The sequence below is a fragment of the Carcharodon carcharias genome, chromosome 10, assembly GCF_017639515.1.
Source record: "Carcharodon carcharias isolate sCarCar2 chromosome 10, sCarCar2.pri, whole genome shotgun sequence".
Lineage (NCBI taxonomy): Eukaryota > Metazoa > Chordata > Chondrichthyes > Lamniformes > Lamnidae > Carcharodon > Carcharodon carcharias.
This window is the reverse complement of record NC_054476.1, coordinates 141,672,096-141,696,937: the sequence shown is the minus strand read 5'-3', so window position 1 is coordinate 141,696,937 and position 24,842 is coordinate 141,672,096. Positions and strand designations below refer to the sequence as shown.

General features: G+C 49.1%; 1 protein-coding gene across 1 annotated transcript in view; it reads left to right on the top strand.

The window, feature by feature from the left end:
* Positions 1 to 15,180, top strand: part of serpinf2b (serpin peptidase inhibitor, clade F (alpha-2 antiplasmin, pigment epithelium derived factor), member 2b) — an 83,022-nt gene extending 67,842 nt beyond the window's left edge. Inside the window, exons 8-10 of the mRNA XM_041198164.1 lie at positions 1,219 to 1,361; positions 13,738 to 13,939; positions 14,777 to 15,180. Of these exons, the coding sequence (XP_041054098.1) occupies positions 1,219 to 1,361; positions 13,738 to 13,939; positions 14,777 to 15,108 (677 nt within the window). The 3' untranslated portion in view covers positions 15,109 to 15,180. The remainder of the gene's footprint in view (positions 1 to 1,218; positions 1,362 to 13,737; positions 13,940 to 14,776) is intronic.
* Positions 15,181 to 24,842: the final 9,662 nt, after the last annotated feature.

The window sequence follows — 24,842 nt, the reverse complement described above, 5'->3', positions numbered from 1 at the left end:
AATATTGGTCCCGGTCCTGCTGGGGTGCAACCTGTCCAGCTTGTATAGGTCCCATCTTCCCCAGAATCAGTCCCAATGCCTCAGGATCTAACTCCCTCCCTGCTACACCATCCCTCCAGCCATGCATTCATCTAGTCTATTCTCCTATTCCTGATTTCGCTGTCACATGGCACTGGGAGTAATGCTGAGATTACTACCTTTGAGGTCCTGCTTTTTAATTTATTTCCTAGCTCCCTATATTCTGCTTTCAGGACCTCATCCCTCTTTTTACCTCTGTTGTTGATACCAATATGGACCACGATCTCTGGCTGTTCACCCTCCCCCTTCAGAATGTCTGCAGCCGAGCAGTGACATCCTTGACCCTGGCACCAGGGGGGCCACATACCATCCTGGAATCTCATTTTTGGCCACAGAAACATTGATCTGTTCCCCTTAGGATAGGGGATTCTATCAATATTACTCTCCCACTCTTTTTTTCTCCAACTGTGCAGCTGAGCTACTTGAGGTGCCATGGACTTGGCTCTTGCTGCATTCCCCTGAGAAACTATCTCCCAGAGCAATATCCAAAACTGCAAATCTGTTGGAGAGGGAGATGGACACAGGGGACTCCTGCACTACCTTCCTAGTATTTTTACCCTGCCTGGCAGCCACCCAGCCCCTTTGTGCCTGTGCACTCTTTACCAGCAGTGTGATCACCTCACTGTACATGCTATCTATGAAGATCTCAGCCCTGTGGATGCTGCACAGTGACTCCAGCTGCAGCTCCAGCTCCAAAAGCTGGGTTTTGAGTAGCTGCAGCTGGAGACACTTCCTGCACACGTGGTCACCCTGGGCACTGGAAGTGACCCTGACTTTCCACATCGCACAGGAGGAGCATTCCACATGGTTGAGCTGCCCTGCCATGACTTACTCTTAAATTACTCCCTTTACTTTTACTTCCTCTAGTTTAGACAATATTAAGGACAGAAGAAATACTCACCAGGGTCCTATTACCATGGCTGCTGCTCTCCTAACTGAGGAAAGCTAGAAAATGAAAGGATCACTCCTTCTCTCTTCACCAAACTTCCTCTCTCACCAAACTCCAAATTAAGCACTGTAATGCAGCCCAAAGCAGAACCCCAGGGCAGACAAAAAGAATAATTCCAGTTTCTTCAAGATCAGAAAAAAATAGCAGGAAGAATTACTGAGCAATTTTGTATTTCATTCCAACACACATAGGGTTGTGGCAAGTTCAGTTTGATCCCCGTGCGACCTCCGAGGATACCTTTTACAAGGAGGATGGTAGCTCCAAACAAGTGGCTATGATGCAGCATCCCAAATATCCCATCAGCAGTTTCCATGATGATGATCTGCAGATTGAGGTGAGCACCACTTCCCACAATGACTGTTTCCGTTCATTTCCTGTTTGCCCTTTGATCTCTGACCTTGACAAATTGTGACCCTTTTCTGTGCCAACTATTCCTTATGGTGACCCTGTCAAAAAGCTTCTCCACCCATGGTCCATGGTGTTATCCCATCATCAGTTGGAGACCCTGTGACTGGGGGAGTCCAGTGATACCAATCCTGCATTGGGTTGATACTGAGCTTGGGGGAGGGGCAACAGCTGAGGTCACATATGGTAATCAGTAGAGATCAGTCCAAATAACTAAGTTTGTAATTGTCTAGGTGGAAGTTTGGTGCTCAGGCCCCATCACAGTGAGTAAGAGGAAAGACTTGCATTTCCGTAGCATCTTTTTTGACCTCTTCATAGAATGATATGACACACAAAAGGGCTATTTGACCCACTGTAACTCTTTGGTACAGCTTTCTCTAGGCTTGTAATAGTTTCCTTTTCGAGTATTTGTACAAACTAAATAGGCTCAAAAAAGGAGGGATGGCCTCCGCTGGTTCATATCTTCTAATATCCTCAGGATATTCCAGCCAATGAAATGCAGTCTTGTTGTAATGTTGGAAGCATGGCAGCCAATTTTCACAAAGCAAGGTCACTCAAACAGCAATGAGGTCAATTACCAGATCATATGTTTTTAAGGATGTGGGTTGAGGGATAAACACTGGGGAAAACTCCCTTTCTCTTCCTCAAGTAGTGTTATGGGATCTTTTACATCCATGAAAGAGTGCAGCGGGGCTCTTTGTTTAAAGATGGCTCCACTGACACTGTAACCTCCTTCAGTGCTATACAGGGGCTAGCAGCTTAGACTATCGGCTCAGGTCTCTGATGTAGGACTCAAAGCTACAACCTGCTGATTGAGAGTCAAGATTAAGATCAGACCTTCATCATAGAATATAAGAACGTGGGAGGAAGAGCAGGAGGAGTCCATTCAGCCCCTCCAGCTGCTCCACCATTCAATAAGACCATGGCTGATCTTTAATCTCAAATCAATGTATCCCTCAATCCTCTCAGTGTCCAAAAATCTATGGATCTCAAGTCTTGATATACCCAACAACGGAACATCCCCAGCTCTCTGGGGTAGAGAATTCCAAAGATTCACAACCCTCAAATGAGGAAGTTTCTCCTCATCTCAGTCCCGAGACTGAGTCCCCGTTTTTTCAATTCCCCAGCCAGTGGAAAAATTTCCTCAGCATTTCCCCTGTCAATTTTCCATTGGGATCACCTCACATTCTTTTAAACTCCATGGAATATAGGCCCATTTTCCTCAACCTCTCCTTGTACAACAACCCCTTATTCCAGGAATCAGTCTGGTGAACCTTTGTGGCAATCGCTCCAATGCAAGTATACCCTTCCTTTGGTAAAGAAACCAAAACTGCACACAGCACTCAAGGTGTGGTCATCGGATGAAGGGTCATCATTGATGTGAAACATTGGGTGGAATTTTCCGAGCCCGCTGGCAGCAGCTGTGATAGGTGGTGTGTGTGGAAAATATGGCGGGACCCACCTCACGACAGCGTGAAGGCTGGTCGCGATTTTCCGCTCAGCCCGCTCACAGCGGGCCACATTTCCCACCATCGGTCAGCGGGGAGATAATTGTAATACATTAACATATAATTAAAAGGCCAGCCCGCCAGATTTTTGGAACCCCGCAGTATCGTCCATCCATGTCAGTGGGAAACACGCTGGCATGTTTCAAAACAGCACACAGGCAACGTGAACTTGGCAACCTTCACTTTGGGGGAACTGAGGTGAGTGAGCAGCAGCGTTCTCCACAGCTCGCCTGTTGTTTACAGGCCTCCTGGGGGGTGGGGGAGGTGGGTGGGGGGGTGGGGGGGGGGGGGGGGGGGGGGGAGAGGTGGTGGGGGGGGGGGGGGGTGGCAGGTGTTGGAGGTGGGGGTGGTGGTGGGTCGGGGGGGGGAATACCTGGCCCCACAAGTGACTGCTGAGGGTGGGGATGTCTTGGGGGGAGTGCAGACCAGTTTTGGAGATGACTGCTGAAGGCAGGGGAGTCAACTGCTGCCCTGGCACTGCATCCCTCCTGCAGCATGAGAGAGAGACGCAAAGGCAATCGAGTTGGGGGTCAGAGTGAGTGAGGGAAGTGGCCACGCATTAGGGACTCCCCCTGTATAAACTGTCTCAGTTGCAGGGGCCTGGTCAGATCAGGCGCAGCCAGAGTGATATGATTGGGGTCGGGCTCCTAGCCTGCCCACCCATGCAAGCATCATGGAGGCAGCAAAGGGCCACCAAGCGCTCCAGAGCTTACTCCACCCCTGCCGCTGACCCCTCGCCCCCAGCACAGACTGCAAGTCTACCACCACTTTATTGGACTGTGGAGCAGTTGGACTGCACACGTTGTACAATCTCCTCACCAACACTGGCCATGTAGCATCACTGCTGGATTCACAGCCCCTTGCAATTTCAGCATCCCATTGGACCAGTGTCCCCTGTGTCACAGGTGGACAGGGCAGCCATGCAGCGCACTCATCTCTGGCCACCCGAGAGGTGACCAGCACCCTCTGGGAAGCATTAAGGGGCAGTCACACAGGGCCAGGAAAGGTGCTAAATACAGTCATGATAACCATGTCTCTCTCTCATGCTGCAGGAGGACCACATCAGGATCATGGATCCCGGTGACCTAGCTGTATGCCTGATGGCCTACAGAGAGCACAGAAGGTGGAGGAGAGAGTGACTGAGGCTTCTGGCTGCACAAAGGCAGCAGCAGCAACCTCATGAAGAAGGAGCAGCAGGAGCTCCTGCACACGCTGCCCAGGAGCGACAGCGAGCCCTGGCTGGTTGGTGCCTAGCGACACCCAGGGTCTGTAGATGCCGCCTGCCATTCCTGCAGATGACTGAGAACTGGTGTTACCATCGACTGCACATGTCTAGGGACCTGGTGGCTCACATCTGCCACTCACTGCAGGACTTGGCACCAAGGGGACATGGAGGGCATCCACTGCCAGTGGCTGTGAAAGTGACTGCGGCGCTCAATTTCTATGCCAGTGGCTCCTTTCAGGGCTCCACAGGTGACCTCTGTGACATTTCACAATCTGCCACCCACAAATGCATCCATGAGGTTACAGATGCCATCTTCTCCATGGCACACAGCTTTGTGCATTTCGCCCAGGACTGGGACAGCCAGGATGCAAGGGCCATTGGATTTGCCCTGATCTCGGGATTCCCACAGGTGCAGGGTGCGATTGACTGCACCTCATGTGGCGCTCAGGTCTCCATTGCTACACTCAGTGGACTTCATCAACCGCAAGGGCTTCCACTCACTGAACGTACAGCTGGTGTGTGACCACCAGAAACACATCCTGCAGGTATGCGCACGGTTTCCAGGGAGTGTGCACGACACCTACACCCTGAGTCACTTGCAGATCCCTGCAGTCTTCCAGAGTCCACAGAGGCTGCAGGGATGTCTCCTTGGGGACAAGGGCTCCCCACAGAGGCCATGGCTGATGACACCCGTGTGGTGGCCTCAGACTGCAGCAGAGCGATGTTATAATGAGGCCATGCAGCAGCTCGCAACTTGGTGGAGCAGACCATCGGGATGCTGAAGATGATGTTCCGGTGCCTGGATGGGTCTGGTGGAGCCCTGCAATACAGTCCGCAGAGGGTGTCACACATTATCATCGTCTGCTGCGCCCTTTACAACCTGGTGCTGCAAAGGGGAGATGAGCTGGCTGAGGAGGAGATGGTGGAGCTGCACTTCTCCTCGGATCAGGAGGACACTGACAGGGATGAGGGTGAAGGGGTCCTCAATGGTGAAGATGACTGGAATGAGGCTCTCGTAATGGCTAGACGAGGCAGGCACACTCGGGAGGCCCTCATAGCTGCCAGATTTGTAGAGGATGATGACAACATGCAGTGAGGAGACCCCACAGATCCACCTCACATCACAGTTGTGAACGTTTAACTCCAGTCTGGCTTTTGGCAGTGCGAATACCCTCCGAGGATGCTCTTGTCATGGAGATGCAGTGGAGGCCCTAATAATCGCTCGATCGCAGGAGGATGATGGCAACATGCAGTGAGGACACTCCATAGATCTTCACACAGCCTCTGAGAATGTCTGACTCCTGTCTGGCCGAGGGCAGCCTGCTTGTGCTCCATGATCAGGGCCATCTCAGAGACGCAGCCATGAAACTTTAGGTGCATCTGATGCTGTGCCCGCCTTCAGCACCTCAGCCCTTCAGGAGCTGGTGCACAGCATCACTGGTCACAGATGCTGGTGTGATGGGGGCCAGCCCCACCTGAAAGGTGCTGAGAGCACACAGAGAGTATGACAGAACTCTGTGGTGCCTGCCCACTACATTCTGGCAGCAATGACCAGCACCGCCGGGGTGCAGGCATCAGTAATGTTTCCAGGGAGTGTGAGGCTGGACCATCACTGTGGTCTGAAGGCTGCACAGAGAACAGGGAAGAGGCTCTGGACGGGGACACCTGCCTTTATCTTGTGTGAAAGGTTTCACATCTGAGTGACAAGAACAAGGAGCTATAGGCAGGGAGACAGTCTTAGGAGTTTATTGACAATAGTGAACATTATGTACAAGTGATTAACACTCGTGCCCAGGCTGTGCAACTAACTCTCCTTAACTGTCCTAACCCTGCTGCTAGGTCTTGGTGCTCCCCCAACATCCACGGTGGAGGTGGAGGCAGCCTGCTGATTGTGACGCCCTGTCTGTGATGACTTTGGCAGGCATCCTCTGGAGGGCCGAGACCTGGAGGGCCCCGGCCTGCTTTCAAGGTCCTGCTCTGTGGCAGTGGTACCCTCCTCGGCCTGTGGAGCTGGAGCTGCTGAGGTCACAGGAAGAGGGGATTCGGATGGGCTGGACACTCCTGGAGTCACCGGGGTGGATGTCCTCGGGATGTGCACCTGCTGATCCTCCTCCTTATGGGCACCTGAGGGCCTCAGGCTGACTCTGTGAGCAGAAGGGGTAGCTGGAGTTAGATTGAGCTGCCCAGCACCCGACTCACATACACACTATTGGAGGCCAACTATGGCAATGCAGCAGTGCAAGGTGACATCCTGGACCAAGGTCTCCATGGCGGCCGCCATCCTGCCAGTGTTGACCTCGGTGCGTTGGCATGCCGGCACTATCACCTCAGCTCCATCCATTGTGCCTTGCAACCTGAGGGCAGCGGACATCCCTTCCTGATGTTCCCGAGCTTGCCTTTGCAGCTCCAGCAACTGTGACATGACTGAGTCCAGAGTCTCGTCATCTGACTCGGACTCAACAACATTCTGGCCTCTAGCAGTCCTCTGAGTGCTGGGGACCTGGGAAATCCCTGCCTCCGCCTGCTGTGGATCAGAAAGTGCGATGTGCTCACCAGATTGTGATCCCGAGTCTACTGTAAAGCTAGGACCCACCAAGGTGTGTGTCTCTACGCTGGTGGGGGGTGTGGGTGAGCGCTGTGACGGGATTTCAGGGAGGGTGCCTTCAGAATCCTCTTCAGAGGTTTCTTCAGGGCTTGATTGGAGGCCCTGGGCCGTGGACTCCGTTGGCTGTTTGGAAGATGTGCCTGCAAAAGTGAGGGGAGATAATTAGTACACGGCAGTGGGCTATGAAATAGGACACATCACTCACAGGTGGTCTGATGGATGTTGCACTGCTGGATCCTCACTTGGTAGAGCAGCACTGACTTCACCATCAGCACAGGACCGGTCCCAGTCATCGCTGGCTAGCTGGATGGCTCTGATTTCAAAGTCCATGAGAACTTTGAATTTCGATATCCCTTCACCTGTCTGCGACCTTTCCATCCTGTTGTGAGCCAGTTTATCCTGCGTGAATAAAGATGGGAAGAGTGTATCAGGATGCCTGCAGGGCCAGATGATAAATATGCCTGGCCTGTGTGGGTGGTGAGTGGTCCCATGGATGGGTTGAGGACAATGATGGTGAGTTTGAGAGAGTGAATGGTGATGTCCCTTGAACTGGCAGTGAATGAGGGCCCTGTGGGTGTGTGATGGGTTTGAGAGTGTATGAGTTGAGAGTGATGAGAAGAGTGACTTACCCTGATGAAATGGAGGAGATCATTCATACCTTTTGTAGCACTGGGTGGCTGTCCTCTTCTGAAAGGCTTTGGCGCTGACCACCACTGCCATTACCTCCAAAGACAGGTGGGTGACTTTGCTGCCCATCCTGTGGTCAGAGTGGGGGGTAGAGCACGTTCCAGTGGCTTCCATGGCACCCAGCAGTCGCTCAAGGGACCCGTTGTTGAAGTTGGTGGGGGGGGGGGCTACATCCTTTTGCCTTTGCAGACCATGTCTCCCAGGTAGCGGTGGTGAGCTGGTGGTGATGAGCACTTTGCTGGTGGCTGCCTTTTAAAGATGGCAGCCGGTGTGATGCAACAGGGGGGTGATGGCAAGCGGGCAAATGAGAGTCTGCTCGCCATAGAAACGGCGTGTTTTGCAGGAGTGAATATATAATGAGGCAGGCTCGGAAAGTTATGGCATGAAAACCCGCCATTTTCATCAGTGGCTAGGACTCCATTTTACCCGCCCGCTACCGCACTTAGTGCAATTCTGGGAAAATTCAGTCCATTAACTCTGTTTCTCTCCACATGCACTGCCTGACCTGCTGAGTATTTCCAGCATTTTCAGATTTCTCCTTTCTTTGCCTCTTAGGGGCACACATGTTTACTTTCAATAATTTACATACTTGTAAAAACTCTTTGCAATTTTTTTTTGCAATATTGTTGTTCTTTCACACAATGCTACCCTTGTTCTGCTATTATCACATTCTGCTTTCGTACCTTTACGCCACTATCAGCACCTTTTTAGTCCATACCACTACCATTAATACTCCCTTTGCCTTTTGGTTCATGACACCTTTGTCAATCTCTCCTTTGCCCCCACCTATCGCTGGCCTTCTATCCAGCTTCCCGCACCCCCCGCCCTTGAACAGTGTAAATTTCATCACATTTCTGCTTCTCTTTAGCTCTGAAGGAGGGTCATACGAGTTTGAAACGTTAACTCTGTTTCTCTCTCCAGAGAAGCTGTCAGGCCTGCTGAGTTTTTCCAGCATTTTGTGTTTTTGAGCAATAATTTTTTATGTCTTGCTAGTTTACTCTCATATTCTTCTCTTCCTATATCAGTTTCTTGGTCCTCCATTGATGAATTCTAAAATCCTCCCAATCCTCAGCGTAACTATTCTTTTTGGCAACATTATAAACCTCTTTATTTAATCTAATGCTATCTATAAATGTGATTGTTAGGCACAATTGGATTACTTTTCCTGAAGTGTTTTTATTTCTTAAGGGAATATATGTTGCAAATTATGAATTAATTATTTAGCATTGTTGTAAAAGGAGACATTTTGGTGAAGCTTTTCATCTTGCACTCAGCAAGAATACCAATTCTAAAGGGAACAACAATTTACACTGCATGAGGAGAGAGTGCTGATTGGTTGGCAAGTGGACAGGTGATTGGTCAAGGCGTTGCCTTGGAGTACTCAACTTAATTCTTTAAATGTTCTCCATTGCCTATCAGTCATCAAATCTTTTAATCTACTTCCCCAATCTAGTTTAGTCAATTCACCCTCATACCTACACAGCTCGTTTTGTTCAGGTGTAAGACCCTCAAATGCCTGTGCACTTCTGTTCCTCACGCGAATGATCCCACCTGCATGGACAGTGAATTTTTTTTAAAAATTCATTTACAGGATATGGGCTTCACTGGCTGGGCCAGCATTTATTGCCCATCCCTAGTTGCCCTTGAGAAGGTGGTGCTGAGCTGCCTTCTTGAACTGCTGCAGTCCCTGTGGTGTAGGTACATCCACAGTGCTGTTAGGAAGGGAGTTCCAGGATTCTGACCCAGCGACAGTGAAGGAACAGCCGATATATTTCCAAGTCAGGATGGTGAGTGACTCGGAGGGGAACTTCCAGGTGGTGGTGTTCCCATCTATCTGCTGCCCTTGTCCTTCTAGATGGTAGTGGTTGTGTGTTTGGAAGGTGCTGTTGACGGAGCCTTGGTGAATTCCTGAAGTGCATCTTGTAGATGGTACACACTGCTGTCACTGTACGTCGGTGGTGGAGAGAGACAATGTTTGTGGAAGGGGAGTCAATCAAGTGGGCTGCTTTGTCCTGGATGGTGTCCAGCTTCTTGAGTGTTGTGGGAGCTGCACTCATCCAGGCAAGTGGGGAATATTCCATCACTCTCCTGACTTGTGACTTGTAGATGGTGGACAGGCTTTGGGGAGTCAGGTAGGGTTGCCAACCCTCCTGGAATGGCCAGGAACCAGCCGGAATCGGCCTCAATTTCCTGTGGCCACACAAATCATTCTGGGAGCACAATTGGTTGGCAAGTGGACAGGTGATTGGTCAAGGCTCCCAGCAACAGCTGGCAGCCAATCACAGCTTGCGGTCAAGTACCAACTGATCTGCCCAGACAGATTGCTAGACAATTAGAACTTGTGCTCAGGTACCACCGGATCTTCCCTGTGTTAGGGACCAGCTGTCAGCCAATCATAGCCTGTGTTCAAGTACTCACTGATCTTCCCTACACCAGGAACCTACTTCCCCATGGAAAAGCTGACTGAGGTTGGTGGATGATCAGTGCTTCAGTCAGTTGAGGCAATGCCCATTCAGGTTGCAGAGCTGGAAGAACAGGAGCTGATTATGAGCCAAGGTTCAGCTCAGCTGAGACCAGTTGGATGTTAGTATAGTGATTATTTAGTGTTATTAATGGTATTAATTAGTGTCGGATTGAAGTGGCGGTGTCCGGGCAGACTGTGGTGTGCTGCGGGTTTCCGTCCCCCGAGAGCAACTGGCAGAAAAAGGAAATGTTCAGACTCAGTAGCGGAATTTAGTGCAGACAGGTTCACTCCCTCTCGCTCAGTATCACACTCACTATTCACAGTCGATGGAAACAGCCAATGTGACTCAAGACCGGGTGATCAGCTTGACGGAAAAGCTGGGTGGAGCAGAGCCTGCAGCTGTTTTCCACTGAATCTTTGTAGCTGCCAATCTCACATGTATTACATTGATCAATATAAAATATACGGCACAGAGAGAGGCCATGTGGCTCAGCTAGCCTGTACTGTGACATCACTTTCACCGATGTCTCCCAGAATATGCCCAGCCAGAATTGGCAACCTTAGAGTCAGGAGGTGAGTTACTCACCACAGGATTCCTAGCCTCTGACCTGCTCTTGTAGCCACAGTATTTATATGACTAGTTCAGTTCAGTTTCTGGCCAATGGTAACCCCCCAGGATATAGATTGTGGGGGATTCAGTGATGGCTGGAGAGATGGTTAGATTCTCTCTTGTTGGAGATGGTCATTGCCTGGCACTTCTGTGGCACGAATGTTACTTGTCACTTATCAGCCATTAATGGAAATGATGAATACTTAGTGAGATGGGATGTGTGCTGGTAAAAAGTAGAATGGGCCCTTTGTTACTCACAATAAGAGATTGTGGTGGAAGAATTAATCCAGGCTGATCTTTTGGTTCAAGCTGGTTTATTTTCAAGACAACTTCTCAGTGCTACTGACTTCCAAGTGGCTTCCACACAAAGTGTTCCAGCTGTATCTTTTTATTCTGTTTAGATGGGATAGTCAATGTCCATTACCTGTTTAACTGGCAATTGGTCTTTAACCAGGTGATTGCCGGGCAGTGAGATTATTTATACATTGACAGATTCCCCTCTTCTCTTTTGTAAACTTTGAAAAAAAACTTAAAGCGCATTAAAAGAGATAATGTCACATATTTCATCTATAGTTCCTGTATATCCTTTACCAAATATATCTAAACAATTATAAAACAAAAAAGTTATTTTTTCCCATTGCACCATTATAACATAAGACATCCCTCTTCCAATACATTTAAAAATTTCTTAGAGCAAGCACTTCTCTTTGTAAAATAGTCAGATAGTTGGTGACTTGTGTCAACCCATTTTATCTTAGAGATCTCTCTTCTCTAACATTTCTTTTGTGCTATTTTCGGTCTATTCTTAGTCTTTTTTCAGTGACACTTTTAGTGGAAGGAACATTGTCCCAAAGAGTTATCAACATAACATTCTACGTATGGGCAAACCTTTCCCACACTGCCCCTTATATAATAGTTCTGTCAGTATGTTGGATAAATAAACCCCCATAATCTAAAGCTTCCACAAAAGCTAGGGTATCAGCAGCTAAGGAGCTTTTCACTACCCTTTTTATTTTCTTGGCCTCCCAAGCCAGTGGGCAACATTTATCATTCTTTCCCACCAAGAATATGATAAATCCTGCTGTGCTAGTGCTAGAGTGCAATCTGGAAGATTGGCATGTGAAGCATTGTTAAAAATGACTAACCTTATATCTTCTGGATCACCCAAGGCTGGAAACTTCAGCACACATGTCAGAATTTAATTTTTTTTTAGTGTTTTATTTGCTCTCAGAACTTGGTCAACTATAGCATGTTTTATCATGGTACTCAGCTCCAACACATCATAACTAGCATTAGGCCGAGCCTGAGTGCACAACCAGTTCAACTGTCCAATCAAGTTTCTCAACTCCTTTTCTTCCTTGGTAGCAAGATCCTCTTTTTGTGAGGACCTACCACAAGTTATTGGGATACAGTTAACATTTTCTAGATAAGATTGTTGATTCAATGCCACTCCTAACTTGCTCTGCTTAATGTCTAAACCTATGTATTTAAAGGCCCCTGGAGCCTGACTTCAGACCTGGAATTCCTTCTTTATCTTCTCTATTACCCATTGTTCAAATTCTACAGATCCTCCCACAAGAAATCATCAACATGCATGATAAAGATTCCAGTTAGTTTCTCCTTATGGTACCAGTGGAACATCACGGGTTCTGCCTTTAACTGAATGCAACCTGTTTTCAATAGGACAGACCTCATGGAAAAATACCAAACTCTTGATGCATCATTCAACCCATAAACACATTTCTTCCATTTCTGTAGCTTTCTTTCTACATCCCTGGCTTCTTTGGGTGGTTTCAAAAAAGCTTCCCTTTGATACTTCTCTCCCTGTACAAATGCAGCCTTTACATCAGTCAATTTGCACTCCCAGGAATAGGGTATTAAAATAGCTTAAAAAAAATCTTCAAACTCACTTTCCCCACAGTAGGCAAGTCCACTCTGACATCCTGATCTCCCAGTGTCTTTTCAAAGGGCTACTAATCTCGCTTTGGCCTTATAAAGGAGTACCTTTTTTGTACAGATCCATCTGAGAGCTAAAGCTGGCTGTCCTCTGTCAGGTATTTCAGAAGATACCCCAAATTCCTTCCGTTTGGCTTCCTTTATCAGCTTACTTTCCAATTTATTAGCAGCTTCTAGAATCTCTCTTGTCATAAGGACTTCTACTTCTATTGAGATTGCTAGCTTGCTCTCTAGTCCTCATTCTTGTTAAGCTACGGCCTCTATTCACATTCCTCTCCCTTTCTAGGCTGCTACTATATATGATCATCCTCCCATGCAAACAGAAACCCGTTTGCAAGTCCATGATTTTTTTCTAGGGTCACGACCACTTTCTGGTCCACTGTCAGAACTCATACTGCGCATTCTGGGTTTCTATATCTTTACCTCGGTTTGCCAATTGATAGGTCTTGTCTCCTGTCCTTCATCCTGCACATTTAGCCAATGTTTGTATTTACCAGTGGCCTTTCCTGCTCCCACTATGATGGTGGCATCCCTCCACACACTGGTCCCTTCTGGCATGTATATTGCCCTTTGTAAAGGTATATTGAGTACCAATTAACCATGAAGAATGTACCCTAACAGTTTGATTGCCGTGTTGCACAACTACTACTTTACCATTAGTCCCTATTACCGTGCCAGGTCCTTTCCCTTCTGGCCTGGCCTTCCCTTTTATAATATACCATGTCTCCTTCTCTAAACTGTATTCCCGATGGTCTTATGCAGTGCCGTAGGGCCCTCTGAATTTTCTCCGAAACCTCAGCTTTAAGGAAAACTCTTCTGCCCACATGCAAAGCGTTCAAATGAGCAGAAAAAGGTGGAGTATTGCTAGCCCCTTCTAGGGCAGAGGGAGCATCTGACAGCACTGAAGGTACCTTTGGATTTCTTCCATACGTCAACTGGTAGGGCAGGTGGAATGGGAGAAGACTGGTCTGGGGAACAGACCCTAAGACAGAGTGGTTGGACTAAATGTTCTGTTTCTGTGATGTAAATTTGATGTAATTCTACGTCTGCTAACAGCTACTATTACAGGATGATTCCAACATGAATTGACACTTTCAGAGGAGAAGTTGGAGACAGATTGAAATGAAATGATGGGTTAGGGAGTTAGGATGATGATGATAATGGAGTCTGATGTTGTTATCTCTAAACCAGGTGATTGATATGTGACTCTCTTAAGGTGTTAATGGAGTCTGATATTATTACTCTCTTAGGTTGCCAGATTATCCTTCAAACAGAACATGAGCTTCATTGTTGTGAAGCCGATGGTACCTGGGAGACTCAACAGCATCGTGTCCAAGTTAAATATCACTGAGCTGCTGGGTCACTTTTTCAAGGCTCGCCCAATGCCAGTCAAGATGCCAAAACTCAACATAAATTTTGACACGGAACTCCGTCTAGCCTTGAAGAGTCTTGGTATGTAATCCTGTTCTCAAATACATTTCTAATGTTCTTGAACCGCGAGCTAATCTCTAATCCACCCAAACTTCCCATTGGGCCAAATCCTCTCTCCCAACAAAAGCAAAGCCAAAAGTGTGGAACCTTCATTGCGTTGGTGAAGTCTGAGTGAGTAAGTGTGTGTGTCAGTGTGTGTGTGTGAGTGTGTGTGTCAGTGTGTGTGTGTGTGTGTCAGTGTGTGTGTGTGTGTCAGTGTGTGAGTGAGTGTGAGTGTCAGTGTGTGAGTGTGTGTGTCAGTGTCAGTGAGTGAGTGTGTGTGTGTCAGTGAGTGAGTGTGTGTGTGTCAGTGTGTGAGTCTGTGTGTCAGTGTGTGAGTGAGTGAGTGTGTGTGTGTGTGTGTGTCAGTGTGTGAGTGTGTGTGTGTCAGTGTGTGAGTGAGTGTGTGTGTCAGTGTGTGACTGTGTATCAGTGAGTGTGTGTGCCATTGTGTGTATATGTGTTCGTGAGTGAGGGTGTGCTTTAGTGAGTGGGTGAGTGTGAGAGTGTTTGTGAGTGTGTGTGTATGACTGTGAGTGTGTGTATGTGTGTGTTTATGTGTGTGTGTGTGAGAGAAAGAGTGGGTGAGTGTGAGAGCATTTGTGTGTGAGTGACTGTGAGAGTGACTGTGAGAGTGAGTGTATAAGGGCGAGTATGTGTGTGTGTGAGAGTGTGTGTGAGGGTGTCAGTGTGAGGTGAGCTTGCTCTGTCTAACAGACACTGATGGTCCTGACAGAGTCACCCCCACTTTCAGCCACTCAATGCCCTGACCAGTGAAGTTATTCCATTTTCTCTCATCCCTGCTCTCTGCTGTTCTAGGCCTTGGTAACCTTTTCACTAACCCTACCCTGAGCAAGATCTCGTCCGATCCCCTGTTTGTGTCAAGTGTTCAGCACAAGGCGACAATGGAGTTGAAGGAGGAAGGAGTAGAAGCTGCCGCTAGCACAGGCATCGCTGTCAGTCGCTCCTTCATGCAGTGTAACATCAACCGGCCATTCTTCTTCATCATCCGGGATGACATCTCCGGGATTCCAATCTTCCTTGGGACCATCAAAGACCCAAAACCATGGGATCAGAGGGGATCCCAGGACAAGTTGATGGTGAATCTCGAGAGAATGAGGAAGGCAAAGGCGCCAGTGGATCCCAAGTGAGATCCCAGCTGGGATCTGTCAGCAACAAATGATGTCAAACCGATCTGGTGATGTCCGGTTGGAGATTTTTTTTTTAAAACAAATGAATAAACAATAATTCACATTCTGTGTCCTGGTTTGCTGCAATCATTTGGCCGTGAATTGCTGATAAATTAATTGAGTCTCCCAGACTCTTATACAGGAAGTAGATAGGGATAGTGAGGTGATGAAGACTGTGGCCTGAATTTCACGTTGGCTGGCACTCCTGACATCGGTGGGATAGAGCATGTTGACACTGGGAGGGTTTCCCGACATCATTGGGCTGTATCAGGATGTTCGGCTGGGCGGGTGGGCCTAAGTGTTGGCAGGCCATCTGCATCAATCAAAGGGCCAATTGGGGCAATTAATTAGGAAATGCACAGCAATTTTGAGAGATTTGTGCGTTTTTGCAGTCAGCGCACAAGCTGAACGGGCAGCCAGGGAACACACTATTTGCACTTTCTCAGTCCAGGGTGGGATACAAGGCTAAGGATGAAGCGAGAAGTGTGGAGATAGGGGGATATATTTCTCGTGTAAGCCTGGACTCTCTTGTTTGCCCTGTGAACTGTATTGCTCACATCTTCTGTAAGTAAGGAGACTTCTGTCCTTGAAGAGGCAGTTACAGACTGGTCACAGCACCATCCAGTCAGCACCCCAGTAATCCAGAAGGTGCAAAATGGGGATTCTCACATCAGGTAGAAGCTCTTTCTCAGGTGAAGGGGAGAGAGGAGGTCAGCTGCCCAGAGACATCATCAGCATGACCAAGCAGCACACCCTGAAGGGGTAGAAGGCCAGCAAGAATTGCAACGGAGTAGGGTCAGGCATTATCCAGCTGGAAGAGTGTACAGAGTTAGACCGGACATGACCAAGATGCAGCAGACGGACCCGCCTCTCAAGGGAGACAGTGACGTCCATCTGTGAGGTGATAGAGCCTGAGATCGCATCCAACTGTGTGGGTGGGCACCCAATGCCGGCAGCGCTAAGGGTGACCGTCGCCCTCCATTTTTATGCCTCAGATTCCTTCCAGGGTCCAATGGGAGTTCTCTGCCGTGTGTCACAATCCACAGGACACAGCTGTGTAAAGCCCACTCTTCGGAAGGGTGAACGCCCTCATACTTTTCAGAACAGATGAGAATAGCCAGGCAGAGCGTGCAAGAGGATTTTCAGTAATTGCTGGCTTCCCAAAGATTCACAGAGTCATTGATCGCACTCAAGTAGCGACGAAAGCACCTGCTGGAGAGTCGGGAGTGTTTGTGAATTGTAAGGGCTTCCACCCACCCAAGGCACAGTTGGTATGTGATCACCAGCCGCAGGTTCTCCAGGTTTGTACAATGCATACTGGCAGCTGCCATGACTCCGATATTCTCAGACACTCGAAGGTTCCAGGGGCTTCTCACCACCACCCCCACCCCACCACCCCCCGCATGCTTGGATGGCTGTGGTTGCTGGGGGAGAAAGGATATCCTCTGAAAAGGTGGCTGATGACACCAATCAGACATTGAAGAATGCCCGTGGAGGAGAGGTACAACAGGATACATGCCTCCACAAGGGCCATCACTGAGAGGGCGAAAGGCCTCCTGAAAACGAGGTTCTGTTGCCTGGGCCGGTCTGGAGGATCTCTCCAATATTCTCTAGAATGTGTGGCACTCATTGGGATTGTGTGCTGTGCCCTGTACAATCCGACTCCCTCGCGGGGAGATCAGATGGAAGAGGAAGACTGCGCAGCCACAAGCGTTTGAGGACAATTCCAACACAGACTGTGAGGAAGAACCTGCTCAGCTACAGACTCATACTGAGGACCCAGCAAGATGGCAGCTTTTGGGAGCCAGGGAGAGCAGGAAACTCGGATTGAAGGGAGCCCCCAGTAGGTTGCCAAAGTCGAACAGTCCAAATCATTGAAAAGCTGCATCATGTTCAGAGCTGAGCGTGACCACAGTGCTCATGCTCTACATGGACTCCCCCAGTGTATGAACAATGGCATGCAAACCCTCAAGTATCTCTCCCACTGGATATCCAGCATTTGCCACCTGTTGGTCCACTCCAAAGGCTCATCCTCTGCCTGGGATTCAGCATCATCCTGCTCTCTGACACTTGAACAGTCAGAGGCCTGGGAACTTCTTGTCTCCTACAGCTCCATAGGTGAATGTGATGTACCTTCCTCAATATGTGCAACCGTCTGTGCCGAGGCACTCAACCCCACCAAGGTGCTATGTCTGAGGTGCTGCGAGGTGCTGTGTGAGGATAGGATGTCACAGCACCTGAGGGTCTATCCTCCTCCAAGGTTAATGGAGGACCATCCGGACCTCTACTGGTCTGGATGATGATCCATCTGATGGATTAGAAACATCTGTAAATATTCAGGAGTATCAAAGATTCAGAGTGGCTGCTGCTGCATTCTACGATTGGGCATAGCGCGATTCAAACATATACTAAGGCAAGAACATAGAGGCGCAGCGGATATGACCTTTGACCCATTTCCCTCCATTTCTGAGCCCCTTCCCCAATCAAAAGTATGTCCCCTTCACTCTTACCCTCTTCTGAAAACCCCAGCCTCTCCTCGACCAGTGGCTCTTGCCCGATCTCGCAGGCCAACTCTCCTCCTCGATCTGAGTCAGCACAGCCAGAGTCAAGACACCAATACTAGTAAGGCTTCCTGTGAGGACAAGAGCAGATTCATGAGGCCGTCCTTGTCTTACATCCTTGTCTCAGCATTGCTGGTCCACGTGCCCAACACGTTGCAGGACTTCCCCCTTCTAGACATGCCTGCCATCCTGTCTAGTCTCAGGAAGCCCTGTAGGGCACAGGACAACTTGGCAACTGGAGCTGGTGGCCTAACACCTTCCAGCCCCACCAAATGCAGGCCCACACTTAGACATTGATTCAAGATGCAAAGGGGCTTCCTTATTCACCCTCGCAGAGCAGAGAAGGTCATTCAGCCTCTTCCGACACTGCACCCAGGTCCTGTGGATAACCCCATGGCTGCACCCTCAGCACAGCTTTCCTGTGGAGGTTTCCACTTGCTGTCATGTGGCAGCGGTATCTCCTGGCAATCACTTACTGTCTGCACGAGTGTCTGCAGGGAGTCACCTGAGAAGTGAGGGGCTGCTTGGCTGCAGCTATTTCTGTTCACACTTCCTTGGCTTGATCCTCTGGATGACATTCCTCAATCCTGTGCACAAGTTGCTCCTGCCTTTGCACCTGCAAAGAGTTGAATGACTCCTGCCACAGCACAAACATCCAAACCTGCTCTCCACCACTGTCACTGCTTCCTTCCTCTTATGTCCTTTTTAAGGGAATTTGGGGTTATGGGGAAAAGGCAGGAAAGTGGAGTTGAGGGTTATCGGATCAGCCATGATCTCATTGAATGGAGAAGCAAAGTCGATGGGCTGAATGGCCTACTTCTGCTTCTACTTTTTATGGTCTTAAATATTTTTTAAAGCCCCCCTAGCAGCAGCTGACTCCATGGAGGTGCCCACCCTGTTCCCCAGGCAGCGCTGGCCCTCAGCACTGAACGGTAGTTAATTCAAGGGCAACTAGGGATGGGTAATAAATGCTGGCCCAGCCAGCGAAGCCCGCATCCTGTGAATGAATATATTAAAAAATTGGCCAGCCAGCATGAGATTGCTGTCGGCTGCCGGTCTCAGGTCTGCTCCTGGGCCCGCCAATCACACACGCTGAATGGAAAATTCAGGCCACGTCATGTTCCTCTTGTTCCTGATGGAGTTAGAGAGAGGCATGGGGAATGGAGAAGGGGAGTGGTTAGTGTCAGCCAGCCGGGATAAATTACAGGCATGTCACCAGAGCCTACAGAGCAGAGCAACAAAGAGGAAGCATGTTATTGGACAAAGGCAAAGATTGTTTTGCAAATTTTACAAGAATTTGACATATCGAAGCTCTACCAAAGTGAAGCTTTGAAAAATCAAGGCTAACAAACAATTAGATTTTTAAAAAATTTCTATGAACATTTGGTTTTTTTAGGCATAGAAAGATTAGAAACTGTGGGAGACGAGGCTGCTTGATGAACCGGTGATAAGAAACGGGGAGAGAAAATCTCCAGAAATCCATCCAGCCAGAGCTGGCAACTTCAGTTCACAATGGAAGTTTCCTGTGAACCCAAATCCCCATTCATTGTGTAAAATCCGGGGAGCAGCAAACTGCAGCACTCACCCACACCCGAACCTGGACTGAAAGGCTGCAACACTTGACTGACAGAGGGAGATTTACCAGAACTCAGAGGGAAGCTCAAAATCCAATAATCCTGAAATTTGAAGCCTGGGTTTTTCACACTTGTAATTAGAATCGAGTGGAATTTTAAAAAAGAGAGCAGCGAGTCAGAATGAGGCAATGCCCTTGGCGAGGTTGCAGTAGAGTTTAGTTATTGCTGGATTGAGGATATCTAAGGTGTGTCTTTCTGATTTCAACACCAACCTGTGTTTATATAGCACCTTTAATGTAGTAAAACATCCAAAGACACCGCATGGAAGTCAAAGACAATGGGCAGAATCTTACACCTCGAGGGTGGGAGCACACCCGATGTTGAGGAGACGTTGGGCAAGTGTCTTGACGTCATCCTGCACACGCCCAATCTTCAGGTTGGTGGGCGTACGTGGGAGTTGGAGCCATGCCCACCACCAATTAAGAGGCCATGTAAGGCCATTAAAAAAGCCAATTGAAGCCGATTTTATGTTGCCCGTGCGATTTTATGCTCGTCACATGGGCAAAAGAGGCAGGCAGGCATCCTGCTTTTAACAAAACCTCATCCAAAGGTGGCATAAAAAGGGTCAGCAGCATTGCTATTATGAGTAGTGAGGAGTTTGGGAGATAGTTTGCTGCTGGTTACTTATTTGAACTTGACAGCTTCTTCTCTGTTTTGAGCTTCATTCTTAGCATTCCTAGGCTTCATTTCAGGACTCATTGGTGTCTCCAAGCCCCCCGGGCCATGTGGATCCTTCCAGGTATCAGACAGCCTTCTGTTATCCTGGTAATGGGGATTGTGGTCTCCACTGGTGGCATCTCCTCTGAGGAGGAAGAGAAGGGCAGAAGGGAGAGGAGGCCAGGTGCCCCTATGCAGCTTCCAGGGGAGCGACTTGTGGGAGGAGAGGTGCAGGCACAAGGGGCACAGGGCCAGCAGGTAAACCAAGGCAGAAGGGGCCGCTGAAGACGCTGCCAGGGTTTACAGGCGGCAATGCAGCTACATCAATATGTCCGAGATGCAATGCCGAAAGAGTTTCCACCTCTCCAGGGAGACTGTGACCTCCATTTGTCAGATGATTGGGCCTGAGATCAGCTCTGACTGTGTGGGTGGACATCCCATGCCAGCAGCTCTGAAGGTCACAGTGGCCCTTAACTTCTATGCCTCCGGTTCTTTCCAGGGGTCAGTGAGGGATCTGTGTGGAGTGTCCCAATCAGCTGTCCACAGTTGTGACAAGCTGGTGACTATGCTCTGTTCAGGCGGATAATGACATTTATTCATTTCCGTACGGACAAGGCCAGCCAGGCTGAGCGATCCGAGGATTTGCAGTGATCGCTAGGTTCCCCGGCATCCAGGGTGCAATCGACTGCACAGATGTGGCCATTAAGGTGCCAACGGGTCAGCTGGGTGCCTTCGTCAATGGGAAGGTCTTCCACTTGATGAACAAGCAGATAGTTTGTGACCACAAGATGCAGATTCTGCACGTCTGTGCAAGGTACCCTGGCAGCTCCCAAGATGCTTACATCCTCAGACACTCCCAGATGCCAAGGCTGTTCTGTGCCCGACTGGATGGATGACTGCTGGGTGACAAGGGCTATCCCTTGAAAAGATGGCTTATGACACCTCTCCACCACCCAAGAACAGAGGCAGAGCAGCGGGACAACTGGAGTCACGCCTCTACAAGGGCAGTGGTAGGGAGAACCATATGTCTTCTGAAGATGCGCTTCTGATGCCTGGACCATTCAGGGGGAGCACTACAATATCCCCCAGAGCAGATGCCGCTGATTGTGGTTTCATGCTGCACTCTCCACAATCTGACAATTGCTGAAGCACTTGCTGGCATCCATCAGTATCAGCACGAGAAAGGGGCAGGACATCTCAAACTCATTCCAGCTGCCCCTTCCTCTCAAGGAGTCAGCCAGGGGCCCTCGGTCACCCACAGGGAGGAGGACCAGCAGCTCATTACCCAGGGGGCAACCACCCAGGTGACTCGGGAAGTTTCCAGCCGATCCAAATCCCCTCTTCCCGTGAGCCCTGCAGCTCCAGATCCACAGACCGAGGAGGGTGCAGCTGGCCCACAGCAGGATCCCGAAAGCAGGCCGGAGCCCTCCAGGTCTCGGCTCGCCAGAGGACACCTGCCAAGATCATCACACACAGGGCGTCACAGTCAGCAGGCTGCCTCCACCTCCTCTGTGGATGTCCGGCGAGCACCAAGACGTAGCGGCAGGGTTAGGAAGGTTAAGAGGATGTAGTTGCACAGACTGGGCACGGGTGTTAATCACTTGTACATAATGTTCACTATTGTAAATAAACTCCCAAGAATGTACTTATGCCTGTGGCTCCTTGTTCTGATGAGCAATGTTCTTGTCACTTGGATATGAAACCTTGGTTCCTGCACAAGATAAAGGCAGGTGTCTCAGTCCAGGGCCTCTTCCCTGTGCAGAGTGTAACCTTCAGTCCAAAGTGATGGTCCAGCTTCACACTCAGTAGACACATGAGTGATGCCTGCTCCTCGATGGTGCTTCTCATTGCTGCCAGAATGTTGTGGGCAGATGTCAGAGTTCCGTCATTCTCCCTGTGTGCTCTCAGCACCTTTGAGTCTGGGCTGGCCCCCCATCTGTTCAGCATCTGTTACTGGTGACGCTGTGCTCCTGAAGGGGTCAGGTGCTGAAGGCTGAGAAAGGATCAGATGCATGAAAAGTTTCATGACTGCATCTCCATGATATAACCCTGATCACAGAGCGCAAGCGAGCTGCCCTCAGCCAGACAGGAGTCAGACATTCACAGAGGTTATGTGAAGATCTATAGAGTATCCTTGCTGTATGTTGTCATCATCCTCCTGGACTCTAGCAACTATTAGGGCCTCACGTGAGCAACTGCCTCATCTGGCCAGTGCGATGGCCTCATCGCCTTCCAGGACCTCATCACCCTCATCCCCTTCAACATCCCCCTCATCGGAGGAGACATGCAGCTCTTCCATCTCCTCCTCAGCCAGGTCCTCCCCCCGTTTCAGCGCCAGGTTGTAGAGCATGCAGCAAGCTACGATGATGCACGACACCCTCTGGGGATTGGATTGCAGTGCTCCACCAGACCTGTCGAGGCACTGAAACCTCATTTTCAATCTACCAATCGTTTGCTCCACCAAAGTCCAGACTGCGGCATGAGCCTTGTTGTACACTCCCTCTGCTGCACTCTGAAGCCGGTACACAAGGCAACATCAGCCACGTCCACTGTGGGTAGCCTTTGTCCCCAAGGACCCAACACTGCAGCCTCTCTAGCCCCTGGAAGATATCAGGGATCTGAGACCTGCTAAGGACGTAAGAGTTGTAGATGCTCCCTGGGAATCATGTACAGACCTGCAGGATGCATTTGTGGTGGTCGCACACCAGCTGAACGTTCAGCGAGTGGAAGCCCTTGCAGTTGATGTAGTTGACTGCTTGTTGCCACAGAGATCTAAGCATCATGTGAGTGCAGTCGATGGCACCCTGCACCTGTGGGAAACCTGAGACCTGTGCAATTCCCAGCGCTCTTGCTTCCTGGCTTTCCTGATCCTGGGTGAAATGCACAGAGTTCTGTGCCTTTGTGAAGGTGGTACCCATGACCACCTGGATACTGTTGTGCGTGGAGGTGTGTGAAATTCCACACAAGTCACCTGTGGAGCCCTCGAAGGAGCCACTGGTGTAAAAATTGACAGTGGTCACTTTCACGGCCACTAGCAGTGGATGCCCTCCATGTCCCCGTGGCACCAAATCCTGCAGCAGGTGGCATATGTGACCAACCAGTTCCCTAGATATGTCCAGTCTTTGGCGACACTGGTTCTCAGTCATCTGCAAATGAAAGGCGCCAAGTATAGACCCTGGGTCTAGCGAGGCACCTACAAGCTGTGGATCTTTAGCTCCTTGTGCAGCGGGCCCTGCTGCCTCTTCATCTTGAGGGAGGTGCTCCTCCCTTTGCTGAACCAGGTACCTCCTCCACTCTTGTCTCCTTCTCTACTCCCTGTAAGCCATAAGGCATACTGCCAAATCACCAGGCTCCATGATCCTGATGTTGTCCTCCTGCAGAGTCAAAGAGACAGAGAGAGACTTGTGGGTTAGCATAGGTATCCTAAGAGCCTCTCTTGGTTAATTCTGAAAGCCCCTTCACACATGCCGAGGAGTGCTGGCCACCACTTGGATGGCCAGTGTGCCACTGGCTGTCCGAAACACCATCCATCTCTACCCCACTCCACTTGACTGGCAGCAGCTTTGCCACCGGACTCTTCCTTGATGTCCTACGGGCGATGCTCATGAGCGCTGCGCAAGGTTGTGTGCGCTCACCTCCCAGTTCCCCTCCAAGTTCAGCTGTCCAGGTGCACGCCTTTTAAAAGCAGTCATGGAGCACGCCATCCTGAAGTCACTCCGACGTGGGGATTCAGTTTGATGTAGGGGGGATGATTCCGCCGTGTGGGCACAATAATGAGATGCAAATACATTAAAATTAAGTTCCTGATGTTGGATGGCAGGAAATGCATTCCCGCCACTGACAGGGGGAGAGGACAATCACATCCTGGATTTATGTTGCTGGGAAACACAACTAGGCCCATCCTGCAATATTTTCTACTCATGCCGCCAAAGACACCCTCTGCAAACAGGAGCGGAAAATTCCAGCTAAAGTTACCAGTACCTATGCACACAAAGGTTAGTTACAAATGAAGATAAATTGATATTTATAAAAAATAGATCAGTTTAATCCATAGATAAAAGTAAAATACAGTAGATGCTGGAAATCTGAAATAAAAACGGAAATAAAAACCAACTCTGAAGAAGGGACCTACAGATTCAAAACGTTAACTCTGTTTCTCGCTCCACAGATGCTGTCAGGCCTGCTGAGTTTTTCCAGCATTTTCTCTTTTTATTTCAGTTTAGTCCATACTCTGTGCAGGCCTGATATGTTTTGAAGTGGAGATGTTGCATTGTCTGAAGTGAAGGTCTTGAGGTTGTAGAGATGTCTCTACAGCTGCAATGGCTTCCACTGTCAAACTGCCAGAGGTTGCTTTAACTGGTGAGATTAGTAGGTGGAATCAGGGTTTACAGGGAGGCGATCAGGTTCCTTGCTTCTGGTTCTGCAGGTGTGCCACCTTCAAACTGCTTAGTTACTTACTGCAGAAGCTGTGGTTGTTTCTAGATTTTTTTTTGAAAAACATACTTTATTCATAAAATATCTGGAAGAACATTACAAAACAGTTCTAAATCGCCATCACAAAAAGTGCGATCAGATTCAACTTTTACACATGGATCACCACAATCAATGGATATTACAGCCATTTCAATCTGGTCATTACAGACAGTCAGACAGTGCAATGGTATTGGAGTTATCAACATACATCATGTTGCACTCTGAGGTGCTTCAATACAATTAGAATACAATTAATATACAATGCATACATTCATTGTGAGCTGTACAGCCCAAGGGGTCTATACAATTCCCAGCCCCTTGGTGCACTGTGGCAGAAAGGTCTTAGACAGCGACCTGTTTCTAGATACCA